We start from the raw sequence: 14,477 nt of genomic DNA, 5'->3' as shown, positions 1-14,477 counted from the left end.
AGGACGTTGCAAACTCAGGTGGGGGGAGAATGTCATAGGCGGATTTCCAGCCATGCCCCATGACCCCGTGGGTGCGCCCCGTGGCGTCCTAGCAAGCCTCCCAATGCCTAGCACCACGGACAGCCCCGTGGTCTTGGCCGCGCCAAGTGACAAGCGCGCAGGTACCTCTGTCGCCCCACCGACATCCCTTGCCAGCGCCAATCCACAGGAAGATGCCAACATCGCCGCGTGCGCAGACAATGCCGCGCGCGCAGACCGTGATGCCAATGACAATGCTGCTGACAACGGACCTGTTACTGCCTTATAGAAAACTAAGTCATTTTCATTGTAAATATAGAGTAGATTTATTTCATGTACTTCCATTATGTTTCTCTAGCATATTCAAGTCTAGTCTTGTAGTTTTGGATTATTTTTTTAAGCATTATTAGGGGGGATCAAGCAATCAAACTTTCTAGCAAGCAAACAATTCTCTGTACTGGGTCTCTCCCCCTCGACACTGTGTTGCTTTTCTGTAATAGCTTTCATTAATGTAATCAAGTTTTCTTTCATTCTCAATTCTCATTTCTGTTCTCTCAATTGCTCTTGACATTGGTTTTCCCTACGACACTGACAATCTAGTCTAGCGTACGGAGGGGGCCTCAATTGGCGGACAATAACTGCACTGACATCAGTTGCTTAGCCTTACGTCGCCCTTCCAAGGAATCTCAGAAGGCGCCGCGTAACATGTATTTCACCAAAAATAATTAAATGAAAGGTAGCTATAATCCATTAATAACTCTTAGTAAGTTTATGTGATCTATTCCTCTAGTATTCTTCCAATTTCCATCGCATTCTGTGGCATTTAGCTGTTTTTATGGTATGAAATATCCATCTTTAGTTGATATCTTATTTTGTTTAATTGTGTCTTCTAGTAAGCGCTAGGGTTTTCAATGGCTTAACTTTTCTGCTAGTGACCAATCGAAAGGGTTAAAATCCTTTTAACTCTCTCGAACTCTCTTTTGTTTATCTTTATTTATTGCTTCTGGGTTTCGCATAATAAAGACCAAAAAATTAAATGGAGAACCACCTTACATACTATGTGCGAGATCATAGTGTATATAGACATTTAATCTTCACAATGATTAAGAAAAGGTATAGGAGCAATTCAATTTTTGATATATATAAAAATAATAATGAAAGAATACAGTGTCGTCTTGTTGAAAAACTCTAAAGCAGTGATTGGTTTCCTTGTGGTGGCATTGAGCTGTGTTGATAGCCGAAGGGATCTCCAAAAGGGTTTGCAGACCCCATATATGGAATTTGTTGAGGATATTGACCTTGATATTGATATTGATTATGAGATACCATCATCATATTTTGCTGTGGGAATTGTTGCTGTTGCATCACTTGCTGTTGTTGTTGTTGTTGAAACATTATTGCCATTTGTACGTTCGTTGGAGGTGCTATGTTGTTTGACATGGCAAAGGGGTCATGTTGATTGAATGGATTCTGTGCAAGGATTTCATGCCCGTATCCACTGTAGCCAGCATTTTGCAGCTGTATTTGCCTCCTAGCTACATCATCTTCATATAAGCTGTCAAGTAATAACTTGTCGAATCCTCCAGCCTAATACAACATAGTAAATTTCCATGGAATCAATGACATCTCGCACAACTGTGAGTTCTTGATCTCTTCGAAAAAATGTGACTCAAAATCTTAAAACAAAAAAGAAATTTTTTTAACTTAGTCTTTTAATGCTTTAGAGACAGGAGTATACCAATTTTTTATCTGGTGTGACTTGGCTCGTATTGTTGCTCGATGCATTAACAAGAGCCAGTTCCCATCCTGTTGTATTTCCTATTTCACTCAACTGATAATTCGCTGATGGATTTTCTTTACCTGTATGATATTTTTAATACATCAAATCAATAAGTGAGCTGAAACTGATGCAGTAGAAAAGTTGCATAAGTTACCAGGTTGAATTATCGCAAGAGCCAACGCGTTGCTTTCCTCTAATTCTGCAACTTTTGGATCCAATTGATTCAAGCCCTTGATAAAAACAAGCAATTATGAGAGTCCTCTTCGATGATCCCTACAATTTCCTATCAACAAAAGCTTACCAGCAAATCAACAGGCTCTTCAGTTGATTTCAGCGGTGGAGTTTCTTCTAATTTTTCAGGCTGTGGTTCCTCTTGTGCTTCAACCTCTTCTTCTTTACCATTTTCAGCTGCTTCAACTTTCTCTTCCTTTTGTTCATGGACAGGTTCTTTTGGCGTTTCAGGTTCTTGCTCTGTTTCTCTATACTCCTATCAGACCACAATGACAAACTCCATTGAGGCCACCAGTACATAGCTAAAAGCTAGATTTCATATTAGATGAAGCCTTATCTTTTATAGGGTTAAGATGATAAGAACTGCGATACATATCTGTGTTAATCTAAAGACTAAGAGAATAACAATGAAGGAAAATGTTACTAGTAGAAAAAATGACTCAAGTTTTAAGCTGCTAACTTTTTCTTTTACCCGTCTTATGTGTCTTACTCTTTATTCTACCAACTTTATTTTTTCCCAAATTTCTCTAAAGATCTCATACAAAAGCCCTCCTTGTAGTCCTTAATATGAAAGATGAATGAATCTGAATAGGTTGATTTTTGTGCAGGGATTTGTTTTGGGGAATGGTAGCTAGACATAGGAGTTTTGAGGGTTGATTTCTATGGAGGGGTCGTAAAAACGGTTGCTTCTCTTAAATGAAACTGGTTTATAAAGTGGCCCCAATTTCAATGACTCTCTCTTTTACTTTTACCTACTAAACTCCTTGTCAATGGATCTGAACCATTTGAGCAAAGGTTCAAATAACAATACCAACAGAAGTCATACTAGTACAAGTTTTTAAATATCTTAGTTATGTTTGTTTCTGTGATCAAATAGGAAAAAACTAAAAAGAGAATGTTGATAGCTCAAAGTGTATATCCAGGGTATATTCCAGTTCTCACCAGCCTCCTACTTGACATGGAACCTGTCTGTGGTGCTTCTCGTATGTATTCCTCCATAGTTGCCAGAAAGGAAGCAGGAGGCTACAAAATAACCATAAAAGAAGCAAATTAAGAAAACAACTTGATTCATAAAGATCGTGCGACCTTCAAGAGAAATTGCTTTTCAAGTTATAATTAAAATGAAGAAACCTGTTTCAAAATGGGAAACTGAAATGTCCGAGCAAGATCCAGCCCTCTGCAGAAGTCATAAAAATGAGCTAGACTTTCAGCCTACATTAAGGAAGGAAACGGAAGAAAAAATAACTGTAGATTAGCCATCACATATATTCATATTGGAGACATTTTTACTACATTCTGACACATTAGAGATCCAATAGAAATGAAATTATGGACCTGTTTCCCCGCTCTTTTATATATGTTGAGAGCTTTTATGGCATCATGCTTGGACATTTCAAAAAACTGCATAAATATGAGACAGCGACCAATTAATGTTCCAATGAGATAGAGATTAAGTGGATCGAAGTTTAAAGAAGCAAAGAGGATCTCACAAAATCAACAAGGTTAATAATCCCGTCGTTGATTGCACAATAGATCTTGAAGCTCTCCTTTAAAACCTGCATTGAGTTCAAGTTCATATCAGAATATATAATTTCTTCATAAAGGTGTACAAACTAATAATCAGAAACAGGAAATCCATTTCTTAGTGGGTAAAAGTTGCATCCGGCATACCAGTGCTAAGGCATACTGAATAAGAAAATTGTAACAGGCACCTCCTTCAGGCTGCCAAATTTAGGAGATATTAAAAACAATGTCCGGATATCAAAATATCGCATGGCAATAAACAAATGGAAAAGTCATCATAGCTTCGTGAAGAAGCAAGTGACTTAATATACAGTATTAGGAAAATTCTCACCTGGCAACAAATCAAGCGATATAGAAGCTGCTGCAATGCTGGGAGCTGCTCTAATAGTTCTTCACCATTTAAGAGCCTTGTTCTGCTATGCACCTGATGCAAATCCACATCATGCGGTTAATTCCCTCAGAATCTGATATGAAATCATGCAGAAAAAAGGAACAAAAATACACAAACCTTGGAAATTCCAGGTGAAGTTTTGGTCAATCTCTCTGCCTCGATATCATACTTCAAAGTCCTAAAACACTCGAGTCTTTCCTCGAGAAAGAGTCCATAAGTCCTTACCCAGGCAGAGCAATCCCAAGCTGTGATAAGCAACAATAAAGCTGTAATACGGTCCAAAATCAGGAAAAGTGATGATGTTAAAAGGAAAAAGGGGATTAATTACCAAGTGTACTCGAGTCATCTTTAAAGTTGGATATTTGGAAAATATGCCCTCTGTGAGAGAAGTGCAGCAATTCCTCTTTAAATGTAGGATCACCTTCTCTCAGAACTCTGTGAATAACTATCAGTGTCTTTAGGGCAACCTGAAACATTTTATCATAATAATTGACTGCATGAAACAATATCATTCATAAGCCACCATGTGAAATAGAATCCTCTTACTTTTTACAGAAAAATACACTCTCTACCAAGCAAATTACGCGTTCAATAATTTCAGCAATCAGAATCGGCTACAAGTTATTCAAATATTGAAAAAGAAAGTAAAACTACCAAATCATTAAATTAGCTCAGAAGACTTACTATCCAGTTGCGTGTCTTTGCCAATCGTCTAGACAGTGCGTGAATGCAGTAGGCAACGTCTGCTCGTGGACGTGTAACCGATGTTGCAGCAAATATCACTAAGGAAAACAATCTAAATGAACATCCAGAATTGATGAAAAGAAAAAAGCTACAATTAATTTCAGTCTATTACAAATTGGTTCGGGCCATTCTTTAGCCAATACAACTGTAGCCTCATTCAAATGCATCTAACTGTCTGAACAGAATATACTATATTATACCATTCTATAATACCACAAAATAAATAATTAAAAAAAAAAAACAAGGACTTGAAATGTGAGAAACCAAATTAATGTAGTATTCTGGTACATTGAGGTTAATATAGCATAACCTCAATCAATTAGTAACCTAGCAGATATAGAAAGCCCGACGATGATTGAGGTTTATATATCAGAAGGACAAAAATTAATCTACAAACTCACTTGCAACATGCCTTTCTTTTGGCGGGCTTTCAACGTGGTTTGTTGCCTTTACAATAGCGATATCCAAATCCTTAATAAAAACCAAAAATAGAATTCCATCCATCAAGAAATGTGTATTAATTAGACAAATTAAAGGAGAAATTTTTCTTTAAAATGCAGACCTTAAATTCGCTGTTGACCTTGGCTAGGCCAACCTTGGTTGAATCCTTGAGGGCTCCATATGCTTTTCTAAAGCTCTCCATTCGAAATCTAAACCTCCAGAAATTATTTCTTGTTCTGGAAAATAAGAATCTCTTGCTGGATCAAATGTCGTAGAAATAAAAGAGAGAGAGAAGAAGGTTGATCTATTCTTCTTCTTCTTCTTCTCTGGAATCATAAGCCTTTGTGCATCCAACAACAAAAATAGCCAATCATAAGCCTTTGTGCTTACAATAACAAAATATGGCCAATCACCCTCTCTCTCTTTGAAATAACTATCTTTTCGTTGAACTTTTTTAAAACAAAAATAGATGTTTCTAGCCTTTTTTATTTCTACTACATTTTTAAATGGAAGTAGCATAGAAGGGACAGTTGTGCAACGACAAAGTATGGTCGTTTGGAAGTTGTGAGACGTTAGACTTGGTAAATGCTAATCCTTTTGGTACAATTATATAAACCACAGGTTTTTGGAGGGTATATTTTGTCTTTGGTCTGGACACGAAGGATGATTCTCTTGATAAAACAAAAATTAGGAATGAAACAAATGAATGGAAGCCAAACTGAGCCTGTTACTATCGCAAATCATTGTGACCAAAATGGGCGTGGCAAGAATGGGGACAATTAAGACATTTCACATGGGCGTTAGGGGCATTATGGACACTTACCATTCTTTTTGTGCATGTTAATGTTATACCCTTCGCTATAATAGCTAGAGTTAACATTAAGTTTATTTCTTCTCTCATTTGTATAATTTATGATTTGTCTTTTCTTATTTATTTTTTTTTTTGTGCTAAAACGACAAGATGTATTAAAGCAGGAAATTAAAAAGTGTTATTACAATATGGAACCGATCTTAACGATGTAGTTCCTAACAAGTATTTGCGGTAATTAAAGAAAGCAAATAAAGGCTTTGTACCCCAAAATGTGTGTTCACGTTCAGCATATCCTTCCAGCATCTCTGTACTTACATATTGTGCTAGAATGAGTGTGACTTAGTTTGCTTCACGGTATATGTGCTTGACTGGTGGCTGATCCATTGTTGCGAGGAGGAACGTGGAATCATTTAGTAAGGTTGTGTGTGCATCGTTATTCATGTGAGGTTGTATGACTTGTCTTTTCAATGCATGGGATAAGAGGGGGGAAACATCACACTTAAGCATTTAATTGCTTGTGCTTACATCTGTATATATACCTCCCACGCTATTTCTCTGTACCGTGTAGCGTACAGGTACATATCTATATGTTTACATGTAAAACGGTTGAATTTATATTTGGTTTATAGACAAGTGAATTAATTTGATCCTTAAATAATAGATTAATTAGATAAAAATATGATACTTAGCCTTGAGATGGGGATAAAATAGAAGAAATAGTAATTCCGGGAACAAGGCTTCTGGGCACAATAGCAACGATATCATTAAAAAAGATGATAAAAATTATATTGAGCTTTGAATAGAATGTAACGTGTATTTCCCAGAAAATTCGTGTCCTCTACAATGATAATAGAGCACATTATTTATAGCTGCACCTAGGGAACAAGGTCCTAGGATCAAGCCCCTCTTTAATATCAATTATGAGAGTCATTGAAGAATGTATAACGGCACACAGTGAATGCCACATTCCTTGTGACGGGCCTTGTACTTAATACTATAGAATATTCCTCATTAAATGCTATCGGGGGGCAGGCATTTATTTCATCTTTGTGAGTATCATTCTCTCCGATAACAGATGGGTTCATTGCCTTCGGATTCAACTATCTTCTGTCTTCGGCTCCACGTGTCACTTCCTCATGTGATCATTTAACCTAAACATATTTTATTCTATACATATAGTCCCCCTGCTTTTCGGTGGCATAACTTGTGTCACCGGGAAGTTGGTAAAAACAACTTCTTTGGCGGGAAATTCACTGACCCCATCTGAAACGTTTTCTGACGGTAGATTAGACGTACGTCTCTCCGTATTTAATGATCCGAACACGTGTCATCTCATGATTTAGCATCACTTTTGTCGGTTATCGAGGTAGTTATGACCATAATTTTAGCCACTATACCTTTACTTATACTCCCAAACTTCTTCATTTACACATCATAATACTCTAAATTTTCTCAAACTTTCTTTACTCAACTCATACTTTGTCTTTAACCTTTTTTTAACTTTCTTCTTGAGAGAAAACCCTCCTCCTAATAAAAAATGGCCTCTTCTTCCAGAAACACTAGTTCTTCAAAGAACAAAGGTAAAGCTAATGATGATGCTCCCCTTACGGTGAGTACTATCATCCCAAAGAGTCTAGTTACTACAAAAGTTTTTGAAGAGAAGTATCATTCTACTCACCCTCGTATGTGGGCTATTAGCGTATACCCTTCTTCCATCCGTCCTTCTAGTATCCCTGCTGTGAAGGAAGACTGCCACCGTCAAGATTTGGATATTATCGCTCCCGACCTGGCGAAGCGGATAACCTTACCCAAGAAGGGTTTTACATATTTTTACATGTATCCCTTCACTTGGGGAGAATTTTCTTTGAGTGGAGAGCTTGACTCCGTCATCGTGGAGTTCTGCCTCCACTATAAGGTGTGCTTGGCACAAGTAAGTCCTTCCCTGTGGCGGACAATCGCTTGTCTCCGACGCGTGTGCCAAGAGACGGGAAAACAGCTATCCCTAGCTCGAGTGGTGAACCTCTATTCCCCCAAGATATTCCGTGGGGGAATGATAAATTTCACCAAACGTGGCCATCATGCTTTTCTATCCATCATAGTTGATGACAACGATCGTGGGTAGATGGAACAGTTCATGTTAGTCACCACCAGTGACATCATCCCGTCCACGACTCCAGCTTTCCTAGAATTATAGAACCGCACTCGTAAGTCTACCATTATTTTTTCTTCCGTCAAAGATTATTCGACATCGTCATTGACCCTTCTTCTTTACTCATTTCAGCGACTCGGTGGGTTCCACCTAGGGTTGAAGTCTTGGACCAATGGGTCCAGAAAATTTTGGATGTTACTATGCCTGAAACCTTCACGTGGAAAGGACCGTCCCTTAAATACGGTGCAAGGCCAAAAGTCCTGGTAAGTCGAACATATCTTGTTTTTACCTTTTCATATAAGGAAGTTGTTTGACCCGTCTTTTCTATTGGATTAAGGTCTACCCCAGGGCTCACTTGTTATCCCCGAGGAGGATATTTTGGCTACTCATGCTGATGCGGCGAGGCTGCTGCAGGAAGCTTTACACCGACAGGTGTCTCCTAGCCTGCTTCTGGTGCGAGTGCTTCTTCTCGGAGTCCGCGGTCGGAGAACAAGCAACCTAAGAGAAGATATTCCTCTGCGACCGTGGGAAAGAACAAGAGGGCGAAGAATGTCGCTCTCGGGTCGTCTATGGAAGTCGTGGTGATGAGCACCCCCCCCCCCCGGGCCGGCCATAAACACCGTGATTATTTACGATGATGGGGAAGCTCTACATAAAAGACGACGACCTTCCTCAGCTCAATAGACTGCTCAATCTGTTGAGTTAGTTATACCAACCAAGGACGATGCCTCAGCACTGTAGGAGAGTTTGAGATGGTGGAAAATTCCAACTCACGTTTTTGGATCTCAGTCGCTGCGCCCGGTAACTTAAGGCTGAGTACCGGGTCCCTTCCATCTTCGGTTGACGAGCAACCAACAACCAACATTGCATTTGCCACAGCTGTTTCTTACCATTCAAAGTCATCAGTTTCATCTTCTTCTTCACCAACTCTTCCACGAGCAACTGCTACATAATCTCCACCAGCCGCATCTTTCTGAGAAGAGGATATTCCCCTTCCCCAGTCCCCAGTTCATGCGAATTTGGGGCAAAATTATGCCGCCCCTCAGAAGATCCGCCAAAGGAGGAAGAGCGTTAATCTCTCGGTCTCTACTGGATGCAATATGTTGTCTCAGTCAGTGGCACTTGCTAACTATCTGAAGCCTTTGGCTTCAGAAAAAGAAGGGAAAAGATACAAGCTCTCTCATGAGGGTGCTTGTTGAACCATGCTATACACAATGTCGCAATTGTATATTCTTCCTTTCCTTCGTTATTTCTTCTCATTGATATAGTAATATTCTGAGTTTGAATTTTTTGTTTCGCAGGCCAATTTCTTGCTTCCAAGGGCCTCCAAAGGTTTATTCGATATAACGAGGAACTTACCTCTGAGCGGGATAAACTTTTGGCCGAGCAGGACCTAACTGCTGCTCGCCTCTCAGAACTAGAAGCTAAAGCTACTAAGGCTGTTATTTTGGAGGCTCGGTTGCAGCAAGCGAGCAAAAAATAGAGACCTTTAGCCAAGAGATTGCCTCATCGAGGGTTCAATTTGAAGAAGCTAGGGCCAAACGGGTTGAAGTCCATAATGTCGTTCTTGCTGCATCCGATCGTGAGGTTGCCTCCGATAAAAGATTAAATAATTTGGAAGTGGCCTTGAAAAAGCTGAAGAACTTGTTGCTGCCGGGGTGAAGTATGCCCAATTGGAGGAGAAGTATAACAAGACCATCGAGCATAATAGACCTTTTAGCTCTACGGTCCGTGATCTCGATGTCAACCTCCGGTTCATTAGATCCGTGCAAGGAAAATCTTTGTGCCGAGGTTGAACAACTTAAAGAAGAACTCAAGCGTCAGGAGGATTCCCTCGTTGTTGAAAAACATATGTTATGTACAACATGAGGAGAAAAACCTTGGAAAAGGCTAAAGCGGGTGCCATTGACTTTGATGCCAAAATCGCTAAAGCCCGTGAGCTGAAGTCAACTGCTAAAAGGGGTCTTCCAGCCAGGCCTGATGCTACTGATTCTTCTTGTTCTGGTTCTAAGTTCTCGGGAGTTGAAGAGGAACGGGAAGGTGATGATGCTGAGGGCCAAAATGATGAAGTCCAAGATATCGAGCCTGAGGCGGATGTACCCCTTTCTCCTAGGGGCGCAGATGCTTCTCTTCCTCCGGGTTCTTGAGATGTAGCTTAGATTGATTTCTTTTTCAACCTTTTGTACTTGTGCCGTTTAGCATATTCATTGTAAATAAATATACTTTTTGCTGAAGTATTGCATGAGTTTTCCTTTCTGCGCTTTCTTTTAAACATTTATACAAGTTTAATCTTAGCGTCCTTTTCCGTTTAAGTGTTTTGTGCAAATGTTACTCTTTGTGTCTGATCATGCAAGGCTTTGGGAGTATTTCCGCCGAAAGCATTTGGATTTTGGGCACAAGTTCTTCCGAAATCAACCCATTATCGTGAGGGTTTTCATAAGAGAGGACCCTCTTATGTTTATGGTGCTCTTGAAGAGGATGTCTCTTGTTCATTACGGCAATAGCATTTGAAATACTTGTTTAACTTTCAATTGACAATAAATTCATCGTTCACTCAAGAAAAAAGATAGAAATAAAAGGACTTTACTTTATTCCTTCCATTTTCAAAATTACATAAGCATTCATTGTGCTAAAAAGATTATCTAACCGCTCCAGAGTGGTTCTTCGCTTGTGTTCCTTGTCATTAAAAGGTCTTATTGCTGCTGTTGGAACTTCCTTCGTTGTATGCTTTCTGTTGCTGCCTCGTTAAAAACTTACCAGAAAAAACCAATTAGGATAAAAACTAGACGAAGGGAAAAATAATGCAGCACATACTTTTAGTACAGGTAATGTTTATCAGCAATATTATCTCTTGAGGTGTGCCACGTTCTAGTTGCTTGGAAGCTATTCTCCATCTTGATTCTCCAACTCGTATGTTCTTTTCCCCTTAACAGCTAAAACCCGGTAGGGGCCTTTCCAGGTTGGACCTAGCTTCCTTGCATTAAGTTCCCAGGTGTTTTGAGTTACTTCCCTTAACACCAAGTCTCCCACTTTGAAATAACGGAGGTTGGCTCTTCGATTGTAATATTTTTCTATTCTTTGATTTTGAGTTGCCATCCTTATATGTGCCAAGTCCCTGCGTTCATCAACCAGCTCCAAATTGACCAACACTGCTTCATTGTTTGCTTCTTCATTTGCCCGGAAGTATCTCAAAGTAGGCTCCCCTACTTCTGCCAGGATCAGGCTTCTGTTTCGTACACAAGGGAAAAAGGAGTTTCTCCCGTACTCGATTTTGCCATTGTTCGGTACGCACATAATACACTAGGCAGCTCCTCGGGCCATTTGCATTTAGCTGCTTCCAATCTCGTTTTGAGATTTTGTAGAATCACTTTGTTCGTTGATTCCGCATGACCATTTGCGTACGTATGATAGGGCGAATATGTGATCATTTTGATTTTCAACTCTTCAAGGAACTTCGTGACCTTTGTGCCTATTGTTTACCTTAAAAAATGGGTTTAACAATTAAAGATATTTTGTGGTTTTAAAGATACGTGATATATTCTAATACTAGTGATTATACAAGTAATATTGAGCTTAAGTAAGAAGAAATAAACAACCAAATTAGTGTTGTTGGAATAGTAGGGGGCCTCGAGCTTGACTTATCCAGGGACCTCGAGGTTAGCTAAAAGTAATAAAGTATGAACAATAAAGTAAAGGTAATAAAGATGAAGAACAGTTGGGGAGCACGTTAAACAAGAAGAATATGAATGTTCTATTGCCATGAATGATTTGATCCCCTTACAAAATGATTGGGGTCCCCTTTATATAGTGCAACGACCCCACCGGTCGTTTTGAGCTCTAGCACATTGTTCAGCAGTCTGAGGCCATGAACAGCTTCATTTCAGGTATTATGACTTGTACGCGTGGTCGGAATTGAATTTCGGGAAGTTCGGAGTTGATTTGGGAAGAGAATGCTCATTTCGGAAGCTTAAAGTTGAAAGAATTAACTGGGATTGGATTTTCGAGTAAACGACCTCGGAATCGGGATCTGAAGGTTCCAGCAGGTTCGTATGATGATTTCGGACTTGGGCGTATGCCCGGTTCGGGTTTTGGATAACCTGGGAGCGTTTTGGCGCCTATTGTGGAAGTTAGCATTTTTGAAGAAATTTCATAAGTTTGGCTTGAAGTTCATTTTAGTGTTATCGATGTCCGTTTGGGACTCCGAGTCTGTGAATAGCTCCGTATGGTGATTCTGAAGTTGGAAGCGCGATCGGAAGTGAATTCGGAGGTTCGTAGGTCATTTTGGAGCCATTTGGCTAAAGATAGAAATTTGAAGGTTTTTGAGAAGTTTGACCGGAAGTGGACTTTTTGATATCGGGGTAGGAATCCGATTTCAAAAGTTGGAGTAGGTCCGTAATGTCAAATATGACTTGTGTGCAAAATTTGAAGTCAATCGGACGTGATTTGGTAGGTTTAAACGTCGAAAGTAGAAGTTTGAAGTTCTAAAGTTCATAATGCTTGGATTGGAGGTCGATTCATGATTCTAGCGTTGTTTGATGTGATTTGAGGCCTCGAGAAAGTCCGTAATGTGTTTTGGGACTAGTTGGTATGATTGGTTGGGGTCCCGGGGGCCTCGGGTGGATTCCGGGTGGTTAACGGATCGAAAAAGGGATTTTTGGAAGGCTGAGGTTGCTGGTTGCTGTCATAACCGCATCTGCGGTTTTTGGACCGCAGATGCGGGACCGCAGATGCGGCACTTCAACAACAGATGCGGTTTTGTGCTAGAAGAGAAGGGGCCGCAGATGCGGTCGTATTTCCGCAGATGCGGGACCGCACCTGCGGTGGAGAATTCGCAGAAGCGGAAATAAGGGGGCCTGGGAAAGACCGCAGATGCGGTAGAGTGGCCGCACCTGCGGAACCGCAGAAGCGGTCATAGGACCGCAGATGCGGAAATTGCTGGAGGCAGAAGGGTGTTTTAAAATCGGGGTTTGAGTTCATTTTACCCATTTTTCGCTTGGTATGGGCGATTTTGGAGAGCTTCAAGTGGGGTGTTTCATCATCATCGACAAGGTAAGCTAACCCCACCTATCTTGAGTTAAATATATTGATTTTATAGGGATTTTAGCATGTAAATTGGTAGAAATTGAGGGTTTGAGGGAAAACCTAGAAAATTAGTATTTTTGGATTTTGACCATGATTTTGGATATGGAATTTAGAGAAAATTATATATTTGAGTTCGTAAGGCCATGGGTAATCTTTATCTTCGAAAAATTTCGGATTCCGGGCATGTGGGCCCGAGGGCATTTTTGTCAACTTTTCGATTGGGGTTAGGAATTGTTATAAATTGGATTATAATGAGTACCTTAGCATATATTAATGGATTACATAATTATTGGCTAGTTTTGGAGCGTTGTGCATCGATTCGAGTCTTCGGTAGGGCGTGGAATGCCGGTTATGGATCTTCGGAGCGAGGTGAGTCTCCTTTCTAACCTTGTAAGAGGGAATTGTCCTCATAGGTGAAATAATTGGTTATGTGCTCCTATTTGTGGGGGCTACGTACGCACGAGGTGACGAAAGTCCGTGCGTAGCTACTATTATGTTATTGTCCGGATAGTCTAGGACCCAAAAGTATGCTGTACTTGGAATAATTGTAATGTTGTTTACAGTTGAATTGCCTAAATCCTGTCGAATTGCTAAATAAATTTCAAAAAGGATTAAACTTCTTTTCTTAAATTGTTAAAAGAGAAAGTGGCTTTTATTGAATAAATATTCCCCGATAAATTCTTAATTGGCTATCTGAGCATGTATTTCTATGTGTGCCCGTGTCGCATGTATGATTCGCGAGCATGGTGATTGTTTATTTTATGTTGACCGCGTCGCATGGATAGTTCGCGAGCGGGGTAATAGATGCATCTATGATTCGCGTCGTTCGACCCTCGGCAGTGCACAGTTTATTTTCTGTTGGAGCGGGTCGTACGCCTCGGCATGATTTGCGCATGCTTGTATTGCTGCCTTGAACTTATTAAAGTTGTTATTGCCTCTTCATGGCTTGAGAATATTTGGATAATAATGAAAAGGAATTTTGGAAATTTCCTATAAACAAATTAATTGTTTACTTGTCTCCTTCTATTGGATTAAAATCAGGTTTATAGAAATTCACGATTTAATGTATTATTGACATCATTATTGGACCACTAGTAAGTGTCGAGTCGACCATCTCGTCTCTACTTCTTCAAGATTAGACAGGATACTCATTGAGTACACGTTGTTTTTGTACTCATACTATACTTCTGTGCATTTTTGTTGCACAGGTATATGTATACTGTTTTAGACCATACAATGATCTTTGCAATTTCATTGAAAATATTTTTTCAAGACTTTGAATTATGTGCGTCATACACTTTAAATC

The 14,477-nt window shown here is 39.7% G+C and overlaps 1 protein-coding gene across 1 annotated transcript; it reads right to left on the bottom strand.

The window, feature by feature from the left end:
* Positions 1 to 1,055: 1,055 nt before the first annotated feature.
* LOC109208529 (putative clathrin assembly protein At5g57200) lies at positions 1,056 to 5,731 on the bottom strand. The gene is made up of 15 exons (XM_019371654.1): positions 5,251 to 5,731; positions 5,090 to 5,159; positions 4,629 to 4,726; positions 4,273 to 4,411; positions 4,062 to 4,189; positions 3,885 to 3,977; positions 3,701 to 3,751; positions 3,520 to 3,585; positions 3,365 to 3,430; positions 3,161 to 3,241; positions 2,972 to 3,052; positions 2,100 to 2,285; positions 1,953 to 2,028; positions 1,757 to 1,878; positions 1,056 to 1,605 (listed from the first exon to the last, which is right to left on the bottom strand). Exons 1-15 carry the CDS (start codon positions 5,329 to 5,331, stop codon positions 1,207 to 1,209), a joined length of 1,737 nt encoding a protein of 578 aa, XP_019227199.1. The 5' UTR covers positions 5,332 to 5,731; the 3' UTR covers positions 1,056 to 1,206.
* Positions 5,732 to 14,477: the final 8,746 nt, after the last annotated feature.

Source organism: Nicotiana attenuata, unplaced genomic scaffold (genome assembly GCF_001879085.1).
Source record: "Nicotiana attenuata strain UT unplaced genomic scaffold, NIATTr2, whole genome shotgun sequence".
Taxonomy (NCBI): Eukaryota; Viridiplantae; Streptophyta; class Magnoliopsida; order Solanales; family Solanaceae; genus Nicotiana; species Nicotiana attenuata.
This window is presented reverse-complemented; position numbering and strand designations above follow the sequence as displayed.